We start from the raw sequence: 21,122 nt of genomic DNA on the forward strand, positions 1-21,122 counted from the left end.
AATCTCCGGACTTCCGGTCTGCCGACCGGATGGTCCCGAGACCTAAAAACAGCTGACGTTGCCATTACTGTCCCAGTTCCTTGAGCCCAGTCCTGACATGTCAGTCCATAAGACTCTTCTTTTTGCTGGAGCCTAAAGACGGCTCTTTGTCAATGGAGAAACCCCACTGTCGACCCCGGACTTCTCTTTAACAAATCCGTGTATTGTGGGATTTGTAGTGTTTGTTTTAATTAACCCACACTACTGTAGCAATGATTTGTTATATAAAACTGAATATTGGAATAGTGGTGTATTTCGCATTGTCTTTGAGTCATCCTACCTAACCATAATCTCAATTAGAAAATGATAAGGTGCTTACGGCTAAAAAGACAAGATTGCGGAAGGTGTTACTATTTCAATGTGTGCACGCTCCCAATTGCAGTCAGCTCCTGCTAGACACGCAAGCAGTAGTCACCATGTTGACCTTTGAATTTAAAAGGGACGAGTGATGGTGAGGCTGGGGTCAGGTGAAAAGCACCTTCGTAGCTGGAAGGAAGCATACAAAGGCCTGCTACAGACTAACCCAGCAGTTTGAGGAGGCCTTCTAAAGCTTTGTCCTTTCTTCAGCCCCACAGAGTCAAATGTAATCTCCTTCTCGTCCTCCCTAGAGAAGGTGGTGCAGGTATCAGACAATGACCATGGCACGAGGGAAACGCGCAGCAAAGATTAGAACTATACATTATAAAACTCCTCTTCTACTGGTCAGTAAAGACAAGACTTTAACTAGAAAATTCGCAGATGTTGTCAGTCAGTCACACGCTTTCTGGGAAATACAAACATCTGACTTTCACAAATATTACTTGGAAGAAAGCAAAAGGCAAACTACTCAAACTGCACGCACGAAATGACTGTTCTTGTGTGAGTTAAATAACTAACTTGTGTTGCACATAACGGGGAGGATTCCTAGGAATGGTACAAAAACGTATTCAGGATAGATTGTGTGTGAAAATTCAGATCATACACGTAGTAAAATCCTTGTGAATCCGGCCCACAAAGGTTTACAAATGTGTATATTGCAGCAAGAAGGGAGCCAATACAAATCAGTGCGCTTTACGACCTGGTCAGGCGTCTCAAGCACTCTATAAATAACGTACTCTGACCACCCAGAAAGTGCTTCAGGTCTCACAGAGGTTATTGAAGGCGCTACATAAACACCAATGGAATACAAATTAATTATAGTGCAACTCGCAGTGGGCACGTTAAAAGCTGCTGATAAAGAAAATAAAACAGTTTACGATACACAGTGAAGAGCTCGCATCCTATTCCACGCGCACCCCGTCGCTCAGTCCAGAATAGCACTCATCTTTCATCCTGTATCGTGGGAAGGAGTGCTCTAGTGCCACCGGGTCTCACCTGATCCCCCACAGCCGCCTGCCCCCGTGTCCCTCGCGGCCCGTTGGGCCCTGGTCAGCACTCCATCGCCTCGGGGGTATCTGACCCCGCCCCTGGTTTCTCTGACTGGAGCCGACTGGCGCCCTCTCTTCCTGGCAAGCACTGCTTGCCCTCCTCGTTGGCAATGGCCTCGATGGCCAGGTAGAGCTGGTGGGCCAGGTGCTGTCTGTCTGCGGGCTTGCGGCGTCTCCGGACGTCCCTGCGGAGGTCGTAGACGGTGTCTGCGGTGTCTAGGAGAAGGGCCTCCTCGTAGCGCCCCAGCAGCAGCAACAGTTGGAGCATGCGTACCCTGAAAACCTCTTCGGGGTCTACCACCCCTGCCTGGGCACACTCGAGAGCCAGGCGCACCCTCTCCATCAGCGCCGCGAGCTTCATGACCGCCAGCTGGTGTCGCTGGGAAGGGGATTCGCCTTCGCCCTCTCCCTCCGTGGTGAGGGTTCACAGCTCAGCGAGAGGGGGAAAGAAGCCGTGTGATGCTGGGCAGTGCAATACGATGCCAACCCTTGGGTATGGACCGCCTTTCTCCGAGGCACAGCAAAAATGCCTCGGAGAAAGGGAGCCTCATTTTCGGATTTGGGGGCGTGTTTTGCTGTTGTCTCCTCCCTGAGACTTTTCGCAAAAAACACGCCCCCCGATCCGAAAAGGACGGGGCATGAGTGGAGTGACGGGACCTCTTCTCCAATGGCTGGCCAGCATTTACGAGGCCAGCCAATGGAGAACAGGGCAGAAGAGGGGCGGGTTCAAGCCCCTTTTCTCCCAAGTCATTAAATCTCCGGACTTCCGGTCTGCCGACCGGATGGTCCCGAGACCTAAAAATATAAAAGGTCATCTGGTCAGGTCATCTACAGACTTAATCACCAACAGGACAAACACATTGATTACTGCATGGGGCCTCCCCAAAATGAAAGGACACCACAAATGTGGCAATTGTGTTTCCTGCAATTTCACATTCAATACCAACACATTTGAACATGGTAGTGTAAAACACGTTTTACAATCATTCTCTAACTGCAATACAAAGAATGTTGTTTATTGCATATGGTGTCGGTGTGGCCTCCCCAATATTGGACAAACGCAACAACCGGTCAAGGCTCGCATTGGCCAACATCGCAGCCGTATACGCAGATCAGTTGAAAACGCACCACTTGTGTCTCATTAAAGTGTAAAAGGTCATAATGCTGATGAAATAAAGTGGCAAGTAATTGAGATCGCCACTCTTCCAGAAAGAGAAGGTAACATCCTTCAGATACTCCAACGGAATGAATGCCGCTGGATAGATAAGGTGAATTCAATAAATTAAGGGCTTAACTCTGCTGAGGAATGGAGAGGATATGTCACTATCCTTCGCTAAACAACTGCATGTGATATAACAATTGTGGCCTGAATACACCTGTATGTCACCTGACATCCGACTATGCTTGCTCCAACAGCTGTATTTACTTCATATTTGCTGTAACACTTGAACTGTATATATTAGAATCACTCTTATGCAATATGTGTTCACTAACTAAGAATTACAATTGTGAAATGTCTGCCCTTATACAATGTCCACACTCCATGAAGTGCCCAGCATACGAGTTTGCATATTATAAACATCAGCAAAATTCGAATTTTGTAAATATATAAAATGTATATGTAATTTTATCTGATCTTCCCTATTTAGTGCCTTAGCAGAGAATTCACCACTGTCATTAGCGCAACAGCCCCATCTTTGTGCCACACATTCTATCTCTTCACCTCCCACTGAGGTCTTTTTTCACCCTTTACCGATCCCTTGGCAAAAAGAGCGGGAAACCCTGTATATAACAATCCTCTCTGGATGAGGATCTCTGTCATTGTACTGACTGACGCGGCTTTTTCTGAATCTACACGGGGAGCGCTGTCCCGCTTTTCCATTCTTCTACCGAGGTAAGAATTGGCACATCCAGGCCGCTTAGTCCTTGTGCTCAGCCCTATTCAGTAATCTGACCCCTTCATTATTTTTAATTTTCAGAAATACTCTTAGTGCATTGTCACTGTTAATCCACAAAGGGATTATACAACGCTACGGCTGTGGCGTATAATTAATTAAGCCCCTCTGGCCCAACTACATACCCCATTGGATTGACAGCCTGTCCTCACATTGAGGTAAGAACCTCGGTGAAACTTGTAATTGATTATACATAGCGCATTGTCCAACTATCAGTAATTGCATCATTCTTCTTTACTTCTTTTCTCAAATCACAGTACCCGGACGGGTCCTCATGTGAGTAAACCTTTTTCCTCTTTTCTTCACGTGTGGCACATCATTTTCACAAGGCTGCGCAACCATATATTCAGGTGCCTTTTATCCAACGGCCTTATTCCATTTATTTTTCCTATTTTTCGCATTTGTGCCGGTATATGGGCCTTATGCTCTCTTTTTATTTCAATCCCATTTAGATGTCCCTTCATCAATAGTTCGGAAGAAACTCCACATTGTTTTGAGGGTCGAAACGCCGTCGACATACAGAAGCGAACCATTTCCCCGGCACATATCACTGTATATAGCTGCTGTTCACATTGAATTATTATGATAATGGTCGACTTGTACAAACTGTGGAAACCTTGTATTTAATATTCACATTGTCACTTAGGTTTAGGCTCCCTTTGTCACTTGGGACACTATGCACAAATGTTGTTTTGATGTATAAGGTTTACTCCTAACTTTATTGTTTACAAAATCCATAAGATATACTACCCTGTAATCGGTGTGTTAGTGGTTCCTTCGTGCTCTGCCATTATCTAAACCCTCTATATCGTGATTGTGCTTATGTATCATAACCTCATAGTATATTATTCCACAGGAACCATTGTCTTATTGTCTTGTCTATATAACAAGTAGGCCTGTAGCGCTGATTGTGCCACCTACTTAAGCAGCCTTTAAAAACATTGTCTCTGGCCATCCATTGCTCCCTGTGGTCAGTTTTAAACTGCCATTCCAACATGGTAAAAATAAACCTTTTGCCATACCTATACCTTTCCTTTTAATACATATACACCCCCCACCCCCTCTCCAAAGGTAGGCCTTAAACAGCTCTTAGGGCAGAGTGCAGTGTATTTAAAAAGTTGGACACTTACGTTTAAATTTTAAGTGTCATGGTAGTGAGAAACTCTTACATTACTTTTTCACTACTACAAGGCCTGACTCTATCATAGGATAACATTGGGTTACCTTATTACATTTAATAAGGGATAACTTTTGATTAGGAGTAGGTAGGAAGGTTGAGTTTGGTCTCTAAAGAATTGTAATTTGAAACCTTCTTTAATTGTACAGTCAGATTTTAAGTCACAATTCTGAAAATGCAACTTTTAGAAAGTTGCATTTTTCTTGTCCTAGCCTTTTGGTGCCTGAAGCCTGCTCCTGGTTCACATAACTAGGTGTGAGTGGCAGAAGGCCTTTGTGCATTCCACCGAGACAGCCACGCAATAGAAAGACCGAATGGGCCATTTAGGCAGGATGGGGGCGAGATGTCACCTACCACACATGCACCTCAAAGGGGCTGTCTCAGCACTCTCACAAAGGGTTTAACACTAGCTCATTGTGCCCCCAGATAACCTGGGACCATGGCAGGGAGGCAGGAAATTCCAGACACTTCTGTCGGGGGGGGGGGACCTCCAGAAGATTCTCCCACTTCACAGGGGACACCAGGTATAAAAATAGGATCCTCAAAACAACTCTTCAGTTTACTTCTGGACCAGCTGAAGGAGTCTCAGATAACTGCCATGCTGTCTGTGACCTTCTGTGTACTTCAGAGGACTGCCCTGCTGCCTGAAGCCTGCCTGACTTGTGCCCTCAAAGGGCTGCGCTGCTGCTTGAGACCTGATATTCTACTTGCAGCCAGGACCATCAGAGTGACTCCAAGGGCCTAGTGGGCTGGCCTCCTGATCAGAGCCTTATGGACAGAAAAGTCTCCAAACATCTTGACCCTGTACCTATATCAAGCGTGAGTGATTCCTTACCCTACAAGTGGTGCCCTCCAGTCTTGGACCCTTGGAAGTGGGGTTAAAGCTGCTGTACCAATCTAACTGAAGATTCCACCAAATCCGGCTCAAAGTGACGCAAAGCAACACAATACAGTCAGTGTACCAAGGACATAAGGAACAATTCTCAGTGGGCCAAACTTGGTCCTGTGCCCGGCCTGTGCTTCTTTGTGCTCGACCTGAACTTGTGACTTTGTCCTGGTCCAATGCGACCAGGTACCTTCAGTTGGTGCTTTGCACCTTTTGGCACTATTTTTCTTTAATTAGATTTTTGTTGTTTTGGTGACATTTTATTTATTAAATTGTACTTTGCTCTTCTAAATTGGTGTGTGATTTTCGTTGTGTTTTCATAGTATTACTGTTTGTGTGCTGCATAAATACTTTACACAATGTCTCGAAATTAAGCCTGACTGCTTTTGTGCCAAGCTACTAGAGATTTGCGCACAGGTTAATTTAGTGACTTATGTGGTCCCCCCTGAGAAGGACTGTGGTTGTTGCCTGAGTGGGGCATCCACCCCCCCCAACCAATAATCTAATTTCTTACACTCAAACCACTGCAATATACGTAATAAGGCAATTCAATTCTCAACTTCAACATGGACACAACACCACAATTCTCAACAACTCACGGTCCTACAGCTGCCTTCTCACCTATGGACTAAACAGGCCCAAACCTTCCCAGCTTAACTTCTGAGATTCTTGTATCATAGTCTACCTGAGAGGAGAAGAAGGCGGGGTAAGGTGGTCACAGCGGATGTAGAGGTGTGATGTCCAGTGCTTAATTTGAGCTGTTGGTTGAAGGTGGGGCCCACCAGCGTTCATTTTTGGGGACCAGCATTTATTTTTCCTCATCAAACTTTGATCCAGCGCAAGAGAGTCAAAAACACAAAAGGAGGAAAGAAGGAGAAAGCAAAAGATGGAAAAACTGTGACAAAGGGAGAAAACAGGGGTGAAAAGCAACTTGCAAGAGTGATCTAATGAGCCAGGGAGTGTCTGGTGGTGGATTAAAGAGGCATGAGATTGAATCAAGACTACACCCTGTGACCTTTGATAGCACAATCCACGGGCTTCTGAGCAAAACTTTGGACCCCACCACTTATTCTTTTACAAAATACGCACTGATGATGTTTATGGCTCTTTCATCTATGGCAGAGGATCCCTAGACCACCACACAACCTAAAGAACCTGAACTCTTAGATCAGAGCTCCCCTACATTCAGTAGATTTAACTTCAGCTTCCATCATCTCCAGTGCCAACTGTCTAGTCTTTTCTTTCACTAGACATTCTCTCTTTTTCTCTCTCTTGCTCTTCTTTCTGTCTCGCAAATCGTTTCCTCACTTTACCACTTTGCCCAGCCTTATTTCTTCCCTACACTTTATAGTCATTTTGACAAGTCAGCTGCACGCTTTTTATAATGCACAAATCTCAATGTCAGGACTGTATGTGAAATAATCACATACAGTCAAAACATTGCTTGCAATACCCATGTCTCATGCACCATGTTGAGGGAATCTGATATTAAGTCTGAGCATCAAGTTTGTTGTTTTTTGGACGATGTATGAACATCATCGGTAGGCATCATTTGGGAAATCTAAAAATTAAATATGATCCGTGTACTGACCCACAAGCATACGCAGTGGGAGTATTGAATTCCACATAGTCTAATGTGCAGAGCAGAAATATAAAGAAGTTTTCAGTGACAAAGTAGGCACATTGGAAGGATTTTAACATGCCATTTAACTGAAAAAGACCAGTCTTCCTGTAAAAAATAAAGTTTGTGATATGCCATTATCTGTACAACTTGCGGTAACTAATATGCTAAACAAGACCTGTGAAAATGACATAATAGAATCAATTGAATCCTCTACATGGCTTTCCCCTGTTGTAGTAGCTTTAAAGAATAGCTGTGAAATCAGGTTATACATTGATTTTAGGTTACTAAATCATAACATTATTGCAGATTGTCACCCATTATCTAAAATTAATGATCTTGTTACTCCCTACATGGTGCCAAGTGGTACTTTAGATTTAAAAAGTGCATACCTCCAAATTGTGTTAAAAAGAAGTTCATGTGGCCTTCCTACATTTGTTATCCCTGATGGTGCCTACAGATTTAAAAGAATGCCATTTACTCTGGCATCTGCCACCCACATTTTTCAGAGGTTGATGCATAACCTGTTTCATGATATCATTGGCATGATTGCTTTCCAGGATGACATTCCTGTGTTTGGTGAGAATAAAACTGAACACAATGTTACTGAAAAGGCTTTATCTTTCTTAAAGAAAGAATAATAACTTTGCAAAGGTAGAAATGTGCATTGCAAAAATGGAAACTGAATATTTAGACCATTTAATATCTGGTGAGGGAACATTTCCAAGAAAAATCTTGTTGATGCTAGTGTTAAGCTCCTGGGACAGTTATTAAAAATATCTCCTTATGAATGCAATGAAGAAAAAAACAATTTGAGGAAATTAAAAGCTACTTTAGCTGCAATAAAGCGTTAAAACTCTTCTATCCAGAGATTATGTGTTCGATATTATGGTATTGGTGCAGCACTCAGTCAGCATTTGCTGGGGACAGATAATGCCATGGTATATTCATCAAAAGCCTTTAAGCTAACGAAACATAAATATTCCATAATAGAAAAAGCACCTTTAGCATGTATGTGGGCAGTGAAAAAGGTTAAGCAGTTTATTTTGAGTAAAAGATTAATTATTTTAACCGATCACAAACCTTTCGGTCTAAATTTATCAGGTGAAAAGACTATTCAGCACATTTAAGAAGTTTATCATCTATAAATTAATATCAATTTGATATACACCATAGTCATAAAAAAGTGTGTGTGTGCCAATTGTTTATCTCATGTACTAATAAAAGATGATGGTGAGTGTATTGAAGATGATCTAAAAAATTATATAATCGCAACTGCAGAAGTGGTGAATGCATAGAATGAAGTATTAATGAGGATAAGTGAATTGAGTGTTTGCACAATGATCAGAAAGTAAAAGAGGTTTCACGTTTGATTGAACAAGGTTGGCCCAAAGAAAAAAAGTATTTTTTTTGTCTATGCAATCCCTCTGGAAAATCAGGGATACTTTTCTGTGGAAGATGAGTTACTGTGTCCTATGAAGCCATAGCATACTTCGGGTATTGATTTTGTTAGGTCCTTTCATCAAAGTTAAGCCAGTAACTAGATATTTAATTTCAATCTGTCATTAGTACACAAAATGGTTTGAATGGAAGTTTGTCGAAGATGCTAATATGTCTTCCGTAATTGAATTCGTGCAAGGTATTTTTGTGAGAACTGGTTGCCCTTCCATTATCATTAAGGTTAATGGTGTTCCATTTACTTCATCCACCATGAATTCTCTTCTTATGGATTGTGTTATTCAACACAAACAAACTGCTTTATACCATCCACAGGCAAATGGCAGAAAGAGTTAATTGTAATTTTTAAAAGCGTTCATATACATGACTTGAGCTCACAGTAAGACAACTTGAACTTACAGGAACATTCCTCATTCTGTAATCAATGAGAAACCTTTCTCTAATGTGAGTCAGGCGTTCCCAGTCGTCATTATGTTAATCTTGGATGCAAATGTTTTAAAATATTCATGTGGATAGTGGCCATATAAGTACAGATCTCCAAAACAGAATCAAATTAAGTCAGGAAAAACATAAACAAATATTACAAAACAAACCAGGTATTGTTAAAGCTGATATCAATTCATTCAATTTAGTCAGAATTAAAATACCTAAGTTCCAGGTGAAAGGCTCTTCAACGTTTTCCAAACCTTTCAAAGATGGTAAATTGGGAGGAATTTTGTATGCTTGGTTGATGGAAAGTGATGGAATGTTAACAAGATTTCTAAGATTTCACATAAGTTTCCATGTAACGGGGAAACCCTGTTGGAGTCAGGGAGTTATTTCATGGATGTTGTGAATGAGTGAAGAGAGCAAGTGAGGACTCGTAAGTTTTAACATGTAGGAAGGAGAAGAAAGTGATGAAGTACCAGGAAGGCTTCTGAATTTGTCTTGTACTGATTGCCTAGTTTATTTATGTTTTTCTGTATTTAAGCACTCCTTGCAACACAATATTCTCTTTGTAATTGTCATATTGAGTTTTTGCACCCTGTAACACACATTTTATTTACCTGTGTAAAAGCTAAGTTTAAGTTGCATTGTTTTATTCTTATTTTACAGATATGGGGAAGTGTAATGATGTAACTCAGAATCCTGGAATGTTGTGCCTCGCGCATTCGAATGTTAACATTTGTGAGGCCACTGCTATATAAAGATGTGAGCGGATGGTTGGGGACAGTTGATGTATGCTCCGCTCTTTCTCTCAATACATTTTACTTCTATTTAACTCTTGATGGTGCATTATTTCATATACCTAGCGGTTTGGGATTTTAGGAGAGTTATCACAGCTTTTCATCCTTCTGAAATTGGTAAAATGGATATCAATGAGTTGATGCCAGAACACTTGCAATCTACAGTGCTGAAAATTGTGTGACTAGAGCTATGTACAACACATGGTTGCAAATGTACATATGGCACAGTTTACAAAGGTAAATTTGGTTGTAAATGTACATTTACAACCAAACCTACCCTTTTCACACCAGGAATTCAAAAAGGGAATCCTGGCGGATCTAAATGGTTCTTGTACTGCAGATTTCACAAGAGCACTAAAATCTGCTGTAGTAAATCCAGCTTAGGGTGATAAATGGGAGCTACAGGCCACGGTTTGCCTTGAAGTTTGAGTATGCCCACAGTCGTATGCTTGTGGGCGTTCACAGACTGTGATCTAACCCCTTTCCACTTTGGCAGCGGTTGGAGATTGACTCCAGGCAAGGATAGAAGTAAATTCCCTTCCAGGATGGAAAGGAGATGGATCACTTCCACATTAGGTGGGGTTCTAGGGGAAGGATTTTCTCCATGGGAGAAATGTTTTTCCGGTGGGATATAAAGGTTTCCATTTGCACAAGATAATCCAATCCCTCAGAGCAGACCTGTCCATTATGAAGAACTCCACACAGCTGGAGTAATACTCTGCGGGATGACACATGACATTTCCAGTAATATTCCTGGAAACCTGCAACTGGCACAGCTTTCCAGGCATACTGCCTGGAATATTGGTGAGTAGGAAATAAACATATTAAAACATTCAGGCAGAGGAGTAAATCTTTGCTCATAATTTTACACTTATGTTCGTCACTTAGCCAAATAGTTGTTAAATGAAAGGAGAAAGGTTTCAACAGATACAGACTACAACACTTGAAAACAGTCTCAAGAGATTTAAAACATAGTAGGTAAAGTGTTTTTATTAACAAGGAAAAAAAGCCAGAATTATACAAATATCTTAATTTCCCAAATAATGCACAATCATGACTGTAGTACTGGTGGTCAGGCAGGATTTGATAATGGTTTTGTGTAGTAGTATTATGAGTTTAATTCAAAACACTTTAACAGACATAGTTTAATACATTTACAATATATTTTTAGATGTTTTAGTATCCTTTCATTGTGTTCCCAACTTGTTGAAAACACTGGTGTATGTGTTTGTCAGTGACTAAGTAGACTTATGTAGTGCAGTCTGAGTCTGTATCCTTTTAATGTTTGTCCAGTAAAGTGCACTGCCTGTAATCCTGTGTTTTTATATTGTGTTTTCTGACTGAATGTGCCTTTTTTATGGTCTCTACCTTCATAAACATGTTGTTGTCTCCTTTAACTGTGATGTTGTGTGGGTACTGTATAAATGCCCTTTTATTTATGTGAATGTATATTCACTGATCTAAATGTATGTTTTCTGGTACAATTATACATTGTTTGGTTCAAATGTATTTTGTTGGTTGAAATTTACATTGATTAGAGTGAATCTGTATTCATTTGTTAGAATGTAGTCTCATTGTGAAGGAACCATAGATAATCACATTTTATGTGATTCATGCATTATTAGTGCCAGCATCTTTACAAGCGTAGGCTAAATTTTGGAATATATGGAGTTTCCAAAATATATCAACGTCAAATAGTTGAAGGGAGCTGGAACTAATGATTAGCATACAGTACTGCTTCATGTGTGCTTTAGAGTGTAGATATGAAGGATCATTCCTTCAAGTTATAGGTAATATGTGCTGGGGAATGCAGCTTGAACAAGACAATAACTAAAGAAATGTGGTTATACTGGGCCATTTGCTACTAATTTCCCTAAACCTCATTTGAGCGGGGGTTCACAGATAACGTGTAAAGGTTTTTCTCACAGTCCTACTAGGTTGAGCCCAATGCACAGTGTGTTTTGGGATGCACCCTTTCTTACTGATTCTCACTGAAACTAGAACCCAAAATGTCAAATACAAAGAGGTGTACAGGCCCAATGTGTGTTACCATGCAACATTTCCCATTCATTCTCTTGATACTGCTTGAGGTGAATCTTTACCACTGTCCAAGGATGTTGAGCTTGCACCAATGTCAGTGGCCAAGTGTGTTTTAAAATGCACCACTGGCAACAAGCTGTTCAGAAAATTGGCACACCTTGTTATGCAGTGAAGGGGGCCCTCACAAGTCATTTTCACACTGATTCTGAAAATTGCTCCTCTTCCACTCTTAGTGTTAGTACAGCCCACACTTTGAGTCTGGGTGCTCAAACACAGATCCCTAGGGTGGATGCATTAATCCGCATTCCGCTGCGCCAGCAGACTCGCATGGTATAGTCGGGGTGAGCAGTAAGCCCCAACCATATTCAGCAACTTAAATAACATGGAAGAAAGAAGCCTTTTTACGCTGGTAAGTTTGAACATTTTCCCAATTAAATTCAATGCGCGTACCCCAAGTGACCATTCTGTGGACACACTGTGCGTCTGTTACCCAGATCAGATGGAAAGAGTGTTGGACTTACTGATGAACTGTCCTATCTGCGCCATATGTAGGTGGCACGTGGATGGCATATTGGTAGTAGACTCAGAACCCAGGCCAACAAGGAGAACAGAGCATCAATAGTCCTGTCAGACGAGGACTTGGAGATGTTCTGATAACTTGTTAGGGATCTGAGGTCCAGATATCTTTAGCTGCCTCCCGGCCTTCCTCAAGCAAGACTACGACTGAAAGTGTCCATGCATTAATTAATGAGCCCAGATGTGGTATGTTAATTTCCTTTGTCCCTCTCTTTCTTCCTGCTATGTAGTAATTAATACTTTGCTTATGGATTTTATGTTTTTGGGTAGCTTTTGCTGTTTAAATACCTCGATTTGACTCTTTTTATCCTTTTTCCGTTAGCAGTATTTTTCTTTGTATTTCTGTGTTGTTTTCATATAATTTAAATTAAATAAGAAATATGGATGCAGGAAAAGGAAGCCGATATCAATATGTGTTTTCTGTTGTTTAGACTCCTTGACCTCCCCTCAAACTTCTCAGTAGTAAGAAGAAGGATGTAGATCAGCTTAGAATATGGTGTCATTGGGGTCTCAAATGTTTTGTAATGTAACTTCCACTACGCCCACCATTTTGGTGAATCAAGGTAATGACCTTGCCCAATACTAAATGTGTCTATTAATCGGACACACAGAAAAGGCGTAACCACAGCTCAGAAGTTGGTGCAGTTCGTCCCTCAATGCTCGGTGCACCAGGGCCCTTGCACTAGCTGCATCATTGACAGCTACCCCATGGACTGACCCACCCAGGGTGCTGTGACAGCAAGTTCTGTCAGACTAAAGGGCCTTGTCCCGGTCTGCAGGTGGGGTCCTGGCTTGCAATCGGAAGTCTGTTGAGTGGTTGCAAAAGATGCTGTGGAAATTTACAAGAGCAGTTTTGGGTCTGTCTGTGTGGCTGAAGCGCGGCCATTTTGGAACTACAGATAATTGGAGGTTCTTTAGAACAAAGCATAGTGTTCCCACTTGAGAGCCCCTCCTGGGAGTGGGTGAGGGCAAGGGCTGTTGCCTCAGTGATTGTGAAGGCTCAGATAGGAAATACACCAGCTGGAGTCCAGCTAGCAATGACGCACCACCTTCTTTGGGTCAGTTATGGATACATCAGAAGGAAACCTGGCTCTCAAAGAAACACCGCATGCATGCAGCGGCCAGAGACGAGACAACGTGATCACACATCTAACACAGCATGCATGCAGCGTCCAGACACGAGCCAATGGGATCACACATCCAACACCGCATGCATGCAATGGCCACTTTCATAACAGAGACAAGACAATGGGATCACATATTCAGCACTGCATGACCAGGCTCATAACAGGGACACGACAACGTGATCACATATCCAACCCTGCATGCATGCCTTGGCCAGGCTCATAACAGGGATGAGACAACGTGATCACACATCTGACACCGCATGCATGCAGCTCCTAGAGACGAGACAATGGGATCACACATCCAACACCGCATGCATGCAGCTCCTAGAGACGAGACAACGGGATCACACTTCCAACACCACATGCAAGCAGCTCCTAGAGACGAGACAACAGGATCACACATCCAACACCACTTGCATGCAGCTCCTAGAGACGAGACAACGGGATCACACTTCCAACACCGCATGCAAGCAGCTCCTAGAGACGAGACAACGGGATCACACATCCAACACCACTTGCATGCAGCTCCTAGAGATGAGACAATGGGATCACACATCCAGCACCGCTTGTATGCATCTCTTAGAGAGGAGACAACGGGATGACACATCAAGCACCGCATTCATGTAGCTACTAGAGAGGAGACAACGGGATGACACATCCAGCACCGCATGCATGCAGCTCCTAGAGAGGAGACAACGGGATGACACATCCAGCACCGCATGCATGCAGCTCCTAGAGAGGAGACAACGGTATGACACATCCAGCACCGCATGCATGCAGCTCCTAGAGACGAGACAACAGGATGACACATCCAATACCGCATGCATGCAGCTCCTAGAGAAGAGACAATGGGATCACATATCCAGCACCGCCTGCATGCAGCTCCTAGAGAGGAGACAACGGGATGACACATCCAGCACCGCATTCATGCAGCTACTGGAGAGGAGACAACGGGATGACGCATCCAGCACCGCATGCATGCAGCTCCTAGAGACGAGACAACGGGACAACACATCCAGCACTGCATGCATGCAGCTCCTAGAGACGAGACAACGGGATCATACATCCAGCATCGCATGCATGCAGCTCCTATAGAGGAGACAACGGGATGACACATACAGCACTGCATGCATGCAGCTCCTAGAGATGAGACAACGGGATGACACATCCAGCACCGCATGCATGCAGCTCCTAGATACGAGACAACGGGATCACACATCCAGCACCGCATGCATGCAGCTCCTAGAGACGAGACAACAGGATCACACATCCAACACCACATGCATGCAGCTCCTAGAGACGAGACAACGGGATCACACATCCATCACCGCATGCCTGCAGCTCCTAGAGACGAGACAACGGGATCACACATCCAGCACCGCATGCATGCAGCTCCTAGAGACGAGACAACAGGATCACACATCCAACACCGCATGCATGCAGCTCCTAGAGACGAGACACCACATGCTGTGGCCAATTTAATTACCGGGACAAGACAATATGATCACATATCCAACACCGCATGCATGCAGTGGCCAGGCTCGTAACAGGGACGAAACTGTGAGATCACATATCCAACACCGCATGCATGCAGTTGGCAGGCTCATGACAGGGTGGAGACAATGTGATTATATATCTTCTCTGTGGATTCTGCTTAATCTCCAGTGAGTTGAGGCAAGTGGATAATTCGCTAGCCTACCTTACATACAAAGCTGTCCACGCAGGAATCCATCACTTCCGGGCCTGCAAATTGAGCACACCTGACCTAAAACGCTCCCAGAGAGGCTCTTGCCTGAAATCCCGACCTTCAAGAAAGAAAACACTTTAAAACAAACAATATTTCTCAGTCAGAAAATGCACGTAGGATCGCAGAACACTCCCCACCTACACATTCTTCAAGAAGAAACTAGGGATAATAATGTTTGAACGGAATGACTTATGATAACACAAGGTAAAGCCATTAGAGAGGAGACTCACGGGGCTCGCTGAGTCAAGTGTGGATGAATACATTGGTTGATTATTGCGGCACTCCTAACTATACACTGAGCCACTGGGATTATATGGCAGGGGACGCCCAAATTAAGCAGCAGGGGATGAACAAATTATGCGGCATGAAAACAAAGGCAAAATATACTGCATAATACAACACGTTTAGTGATAGTATTACTTTATTTTCTTACATTTTCAAACACTGCGCAAAGGTTTCACCTCAATAGTGTCAGTTTAATTCCCAAATACAGCAATAAGCAACAGGAAGGTGACCAGTCAGCCTTTGTAAAGGGTCTTCCGTGTTGCGGCAACAATATTGCCACTTTCTTTAGCAACTTTTGATCAGTTTGAGCTAGAAACAATTGTTTTTTATTAAAATCTGCAGATTATGCAGCAGGTGATGATTATGTGGCAAATGCAGCAAGCCCACAATTATACAGAAAACTCTACATCCACAAAATCACATAATTCCAGTAACCATGACTATACGTCTCTCTAAATGACACCAAATGACAGCAAAGGAGAAGTTTGCCTGTTTCGGATTTTTGTTCAGTTGCATAATATTATGTTGCAACACTGCTCAACCAATTGCTACCCATTGTAAAGCGCTCCGTCACCTTGATAGGTCCAGTTTGCAGTACCTAAAACGGCCAATGAATAAATAAGGCGGGGGTTCCACGCAGGCCTGAGAGAGGTGAGATGAAGGGGTCCTGTGATGAACACATCCTAGTGCCACCACCACCCACACCGCTGGGACCCCTGAGGCGGTTGCTAGGGCCTCTATCCACTTCCATTAGGTCACCCTCGTTTCAAACCTGCATCACCATCACCCGCCTAAACATTTTCCTCCACTCACCTTTATGGTAGCACCCTATTAAACACCTGGCCGCGCCTTCACCCGAAAGCCACCTGGTTAACCGGTGTGTGTTTTAGTTCCTGCCATGGGCATAAAGTGATGATGATGATGGCTTGAGTACCCTTGGGACTCGTGCATTAAAATAACTCATGTTGTATTATGTTATGATAATGGGCTCTTATATAGTGTAATGACTTGCACCCGGAGGGGCATCTTGGTATCTTGGTGGTGTGGCGACAGACAGATGGAGAAGCAACCATTAGAACAGCCAGCTCTTGAGATGTTTTTTAAAACCAGGGAAGGCAGCGCATGCCGGATGATAAAGGGACTTCTTGGCCACCGTCCCTGGACATTAAAATATGCCGGGGGCATAGATGAAATTGATTTTTTGATCTAAGATTTCTTCTGGGGAGATAAAGGCTGAGTTTTTCCTGTAAATATTTGGGTCTGTTGCCTGACCAGGCTTTATGAGTTAGAGTAGTTTGAACAGTGCTCTTTCCCTTATAGACAGCCATTGGAGGGCTCTGAGCAGTGGGCCTGCAGGCGTGCCTGGTGGCAGTTCATTAACCAGGCCAGCGGCAGTGTTTTGGACCACCTGCATTTTGGATAGAAGGGACTTGTTGGAAGCTACAACAAGAGCACTTCCATGATCAAGGTGGCTGACTATCGTTGCTTGGATAAGGTTTTTTGAGAGCTCAGCGGAAGCCCCTGAAACATCCTCCTGAGAAGGCGCATTGTAACGAAACACGGGCCTCGGGTGGACGTAACCTGGCCTTTCATTGATAACTTATTATCTGGCACTTTACTTAGGTTTCTGCCTGTGTTTCTGAGGGAAGGATGTCCCTATCTGAGAGGCTGTGAAACCGGTTTTACCTACACCACACACTACAATTCCATAGCTGGATGCCCACGACCTGGAAGTTAAATTGACATTGAGATGAACCCAATCAATGACAGCAGCAGTCAAGGGGCGAGACTGCTGACACTGCAATGGCTGCTCTCTCACCCTCGGGTGATATTGAGTCACCTACTCCACGTTCAAAGCTCTTCATCCATACAGATCGGCCCTTGTCTCCCCCCTTCAACCCATCTTCGAAGACAAACAGAAGTACAAGTTCCTGCTGCTGAAAACACCGAACCTTAGAACCAAGCACACACGGAAGCAAACTCCCACGGAGACAGGTCCCTTATTCTGGAACACGGTCCCTTCTGAGCTGTGAATGAATCCACCTCTGATGCCACTCTGCAGGAACTTAATAGCCTTTCCTTCTTTAGCCCCTTTTAATCTCCAACCAGGGACATTTCCAGCCCTCCAAATATAGTAGTAGGAATATGTGTTGCTCTTCTGGCTGAGCTAGCGGGGCAATCCAAGCCCCAGCCCTACACCTTTCTCCTTTGGTCACCATCTCGCCTTGCTAACATAACCATGATTTCTTCCCAGCTACATGAATTATAAGGATCCCGTTCTACATAATAGAACCCCTCTGATATCCTTCAGCGTGGAGCAGCGCTGTATAAACACATACAAGAATAAAATAAATAAGGACCACACTGCTGCCTGGCATCTGGCAGGGATACTGACGCCTCCATCATTCTTGGGTCAGACCCGAGCATCACCTGTTCTGCAATCATAAACTAGTCATAAAGAGGATTCCAGATCATGCAGAGGCCTTCTTTGGCTAGAGAGAGAGACGTGGAAAGCTCCGTCTCATCCTTCTGAGGTCGCTCAGATCGGTATCTCCTCTATTAGGACATCATTAATGCTTGCCTGTAGTGCTTTGAGGCGTTCTAGTTTGTTAGGTGCGCTATAAAAAGGGTAAGAATTATTGTAAAGTGACTACAGAGAGACCAGGACGTATTTTTAAATGGTATTTGAATGAAAAACCATGATCTCTGAAGAGGTCAAAAATTGCAAAAGTTGACAGAAATTCAGAAATGAGAAGTGGGTGCATTGGCTAGCAATTGTATGTGTAAAGAACAAAAAAGGAACTCTGCTTGTGGGTCTGGCACAGCCCTGACAGGTTATTGCAGCGCCAGACTGCTCTCTTGTACTGAATACAAGCTGCACGGTACTGGTGGGCTGCAAAGTCTGCTTGCCGAACTAACCTAACCACTCAGTAACACCAAGTTAGTAGAGCGAAGTTATGAGTTGAACCCCATAAAATGGGGAATACGCATGTGGGATCAGATTTAATGTCCGTAAGACCACACAGTAGTCACAGTTCCATGGGGTTTAACACATACATTTACCACCTGCTCCCTGGAAGTGCTGTTGGGGGTGGGGGGAGGGAGTAGCAGAGGGAAGCGGAAGCTGAGTTCTGGCAGCGGGGAGCATTGTTTGCTCTCCCACGGTAGAAACAAACAAGGAAAGAGGCCTGGCTGCTCGTGATTTCACCAGGTGGAATGATCTTCTTATCTTAAGATAATGTCCGTATCATTAATACTGAGCTATGTACAAATTCTATATCAAATCTGAAAGTTTCACACCCCTCAGTTAACTGGTCCAGCTCTGCATGCCAAAACACACTGGGGGAAAGGGAGATAAAGAAAAGCCTACACCGAAGCAATAGGGAATGACAAACACAACGACAAAGTTCTAATGACGCAACTCCCTGGGGTGTGAGTAGCCACGAGACAAACTTCGATAGAAAATGAAGTCGTCAACTGACTCCAATGAATACAATTTAGTAGACATCTCATTGGAACACCTAAGGGGGGGTATTGTTCATTTAGAATCAAACATGTAACCCCCTCCAATCATCCAGTCCCCTCAATACATTTACTTATTCCCCTCCATCCACCCTCACCCCATGCATTAAATAATCTTCTCTGAGTCTGACCCAAGCATTCATCCATCTACACCCATTCGTTCCATCCATCAATGTATCCTCCTGTTCTCATTCAGCCCTCTTTCTGTGGTGTTCATGGGTGCTTCTAAGTGTGCTGCCTTTGTGTGCATGAGTTCCTGATTGCCTACGTATGTGTGCCCGTATGCTGTCTGTCTCTGTGTGCAGGCACTACACAGAAGTAAAACCTACCGTCAGTGCTTGATTATTTGTTGTGCCCCCACCCCCTGTTGTGAGAACCTGTCAACCTTCCTCAGAACGTACATGTTCGAGTCGAGTCTATACTTCCTCTTCTAGTTATTAGATGTGCATCCTTTTACGCATTATCTCATGCGCATTAGCGAGCCTAGTGTCTAATTACCCCTTGTAAATGAGGATTAGTTCCTGAGCATCACGTGGCTTCCCTTATGACTGGGAAGACCTTCAGAGGCGCCTTTGTTGGCCTTTCACAAGCTGCTGCCCTTGTCGTGAGCCTCCTGCGCAGCTGTGCTGAGGAGCGGCAGAGGCGGGGGCCTGGTTCTGATTCCCGTGCCTGTCGCGGGTGGTTGTGGGTCTTCTGCATAGATTTATGGCACTGCGTCTGTTTAGAGAGGCCACCGGCTGCTACTGAGCTTTTCAGTGTGTGCTTTTGGTTCGTATCCTGTGGTTTGGGTAGTATTTTTCGACCTCTGTTAATGAAAAGAAGATATTAAAGCTAAAAGAAACCTCAAAATATGTTCCTTTTCTTACATTTAGGGCTTTTGGGAGGGCGACCGCGCGTTGATGAAGGCCTACGGACCGATCTGCGGGTAAGCAGCACCTCCCTCATGCTCTGGCGTTGTCAATGGGGCAGCTGTGTAACTTCAGGTCTCATGTCTTCAGATGGTGCCAGCAGGGTAATTTGGTATCCGCGTGCTGTGATTGTAGGCACTTCCCTTGCTGAGTGTTAGAGACTTTGAGTGAGAGAGCTCCCCAAAAGACTAACTAAAACAAATATACCTCCTGTGCCACCCATTAACATTTGAACCCCTTTCATGATGCATGCCAGAAATTGTAAATATTTTTGCATCATTCTGATTTTTTGGGTGTTGGGGTTTTATGTTTGCAATATGGGATTTTATGTATGCAATTTATATTAAGGATATTATATTGCCTAATTACGAGTTTGGCGGTCCATAGGAGGTGGAGGTGCAGTGGCGGTTGGTGACTGCCGCACCAGTGGTCCGACCAATGTATTACAACTACGGCGGTCGGACCTACAGAAGACCGCTGGCAGACCGGCGGTCTGAGGGCCACAATATGCTGGGTGGTGCCCTGTGGCAAGTGGGTGCATGCAGGGGGACATGTTGTGACCCTCTCTATTTTTGCACCCCTTGTACCTGCACAGGGAGGAATGCGTGACATGGTGCATTCCTTCTAACGGTCCCTCAGTGGTGCAGTTTAAGGTTGACTATGAGCCTTTACACTGCAAAGCCGCAGGACCGCTACGCGGCCCGCCACCAGACAACAAAAATACTCGTAATCTGGTGGGCGGGCGGCATTCGAGTTTGGCGGTCCAGGAGCAGGGTGGTGGCATGGCGGCCCTAAATATTACCTTACATCCACTCTTTTGGGTACCAAAGGATAGACTGGGGCTACTTCGCTCCCGTTGTGTCAACTGCAGTTACTTGCGGCGGGCATGACCTGTCAGTGGAGCAACAATTGATCACCAGGTGGCATCTGTGCCCTTAGGGTAGCGAAGCAGAGCAGCCCCATATTTGCTTTTGATGGTGGCGGTGACGTAGGGTTAGGAAACTCAGAACCCATCAGTGCCCAAATAATATTTAGTAAATCAATGTCCAGCCAGTGTTTAAACTTTGATTCAGGGTCAATGGAGTCTGTGGCCGGTAACAGTTGTCAACAATCAGTGGAATGTGAATTTCCACTGCCTCTGGTCCACTC

The 21,122-nt window shown here is 44.1% G+C and overlaps 1 protein-coding gene and 1 long non-coding RNA gene across 4 annotated transcripts in view; one reads left to right on the forward strand and one right to left on the reverse strand.

Moving 5' to 3' along the window:
- The window catches only part of TBXAS1 (thromboxane A synthase 1), a 405,845-nt gene that overhangs the window by 243,329 nt on the left and 141,394 nt on the right, over positions 1 to 21,122 (forward strand). For 2 of the 3 annotated variants that reach the window (XM_085652048.1, XM_085652049.1), the window contains one exon: positions 19,938 to 19,990. In XM_085652048.1, the coding sequence (XP_085508174.1) occupies positions 19,938 to 19,990 (53 nt within the window). Of the gene's footprint in view, positions 1 to 19,666; positions 19,834 to 19,937; positions 19,991 to 21,122 lie in introns of those variants that run through there. The other variant, XM_085652050.1, reaches the window with a different exon arrangement.
- LOC146854268 (uncharacterized) overlaps positions 1 to 21,122 on the reverse strand; it is a 51,828-nt gene that overhangs the window by 24,516 nt on the left and 6,190 nt on the right. Inside the window, exon 2 of the long non-coding RNA XR_014981187.1 lies at positions 15,211 to 15,316. This is a non-coding gene — a long non-coding RNA (uncharacterized LOC146854268). The remainder of the gene's footprint in view (positions 1 to 15,210; positions 15,317 to 21,122) is intronic.

The sequence above is a fragment of the Triturus cristatus genome, chromosome 4_1, assembly GCF_964204655.1.
Source record: "Triturus cristatus chromosome 4_1, aTriCri1.1, whole genome shotgun sequence".
NCBI lineage: Eukaryota > Metazoa > Chordata > Amphibia > Caudata > Salamandridae > Triturus > Triturus cristatus.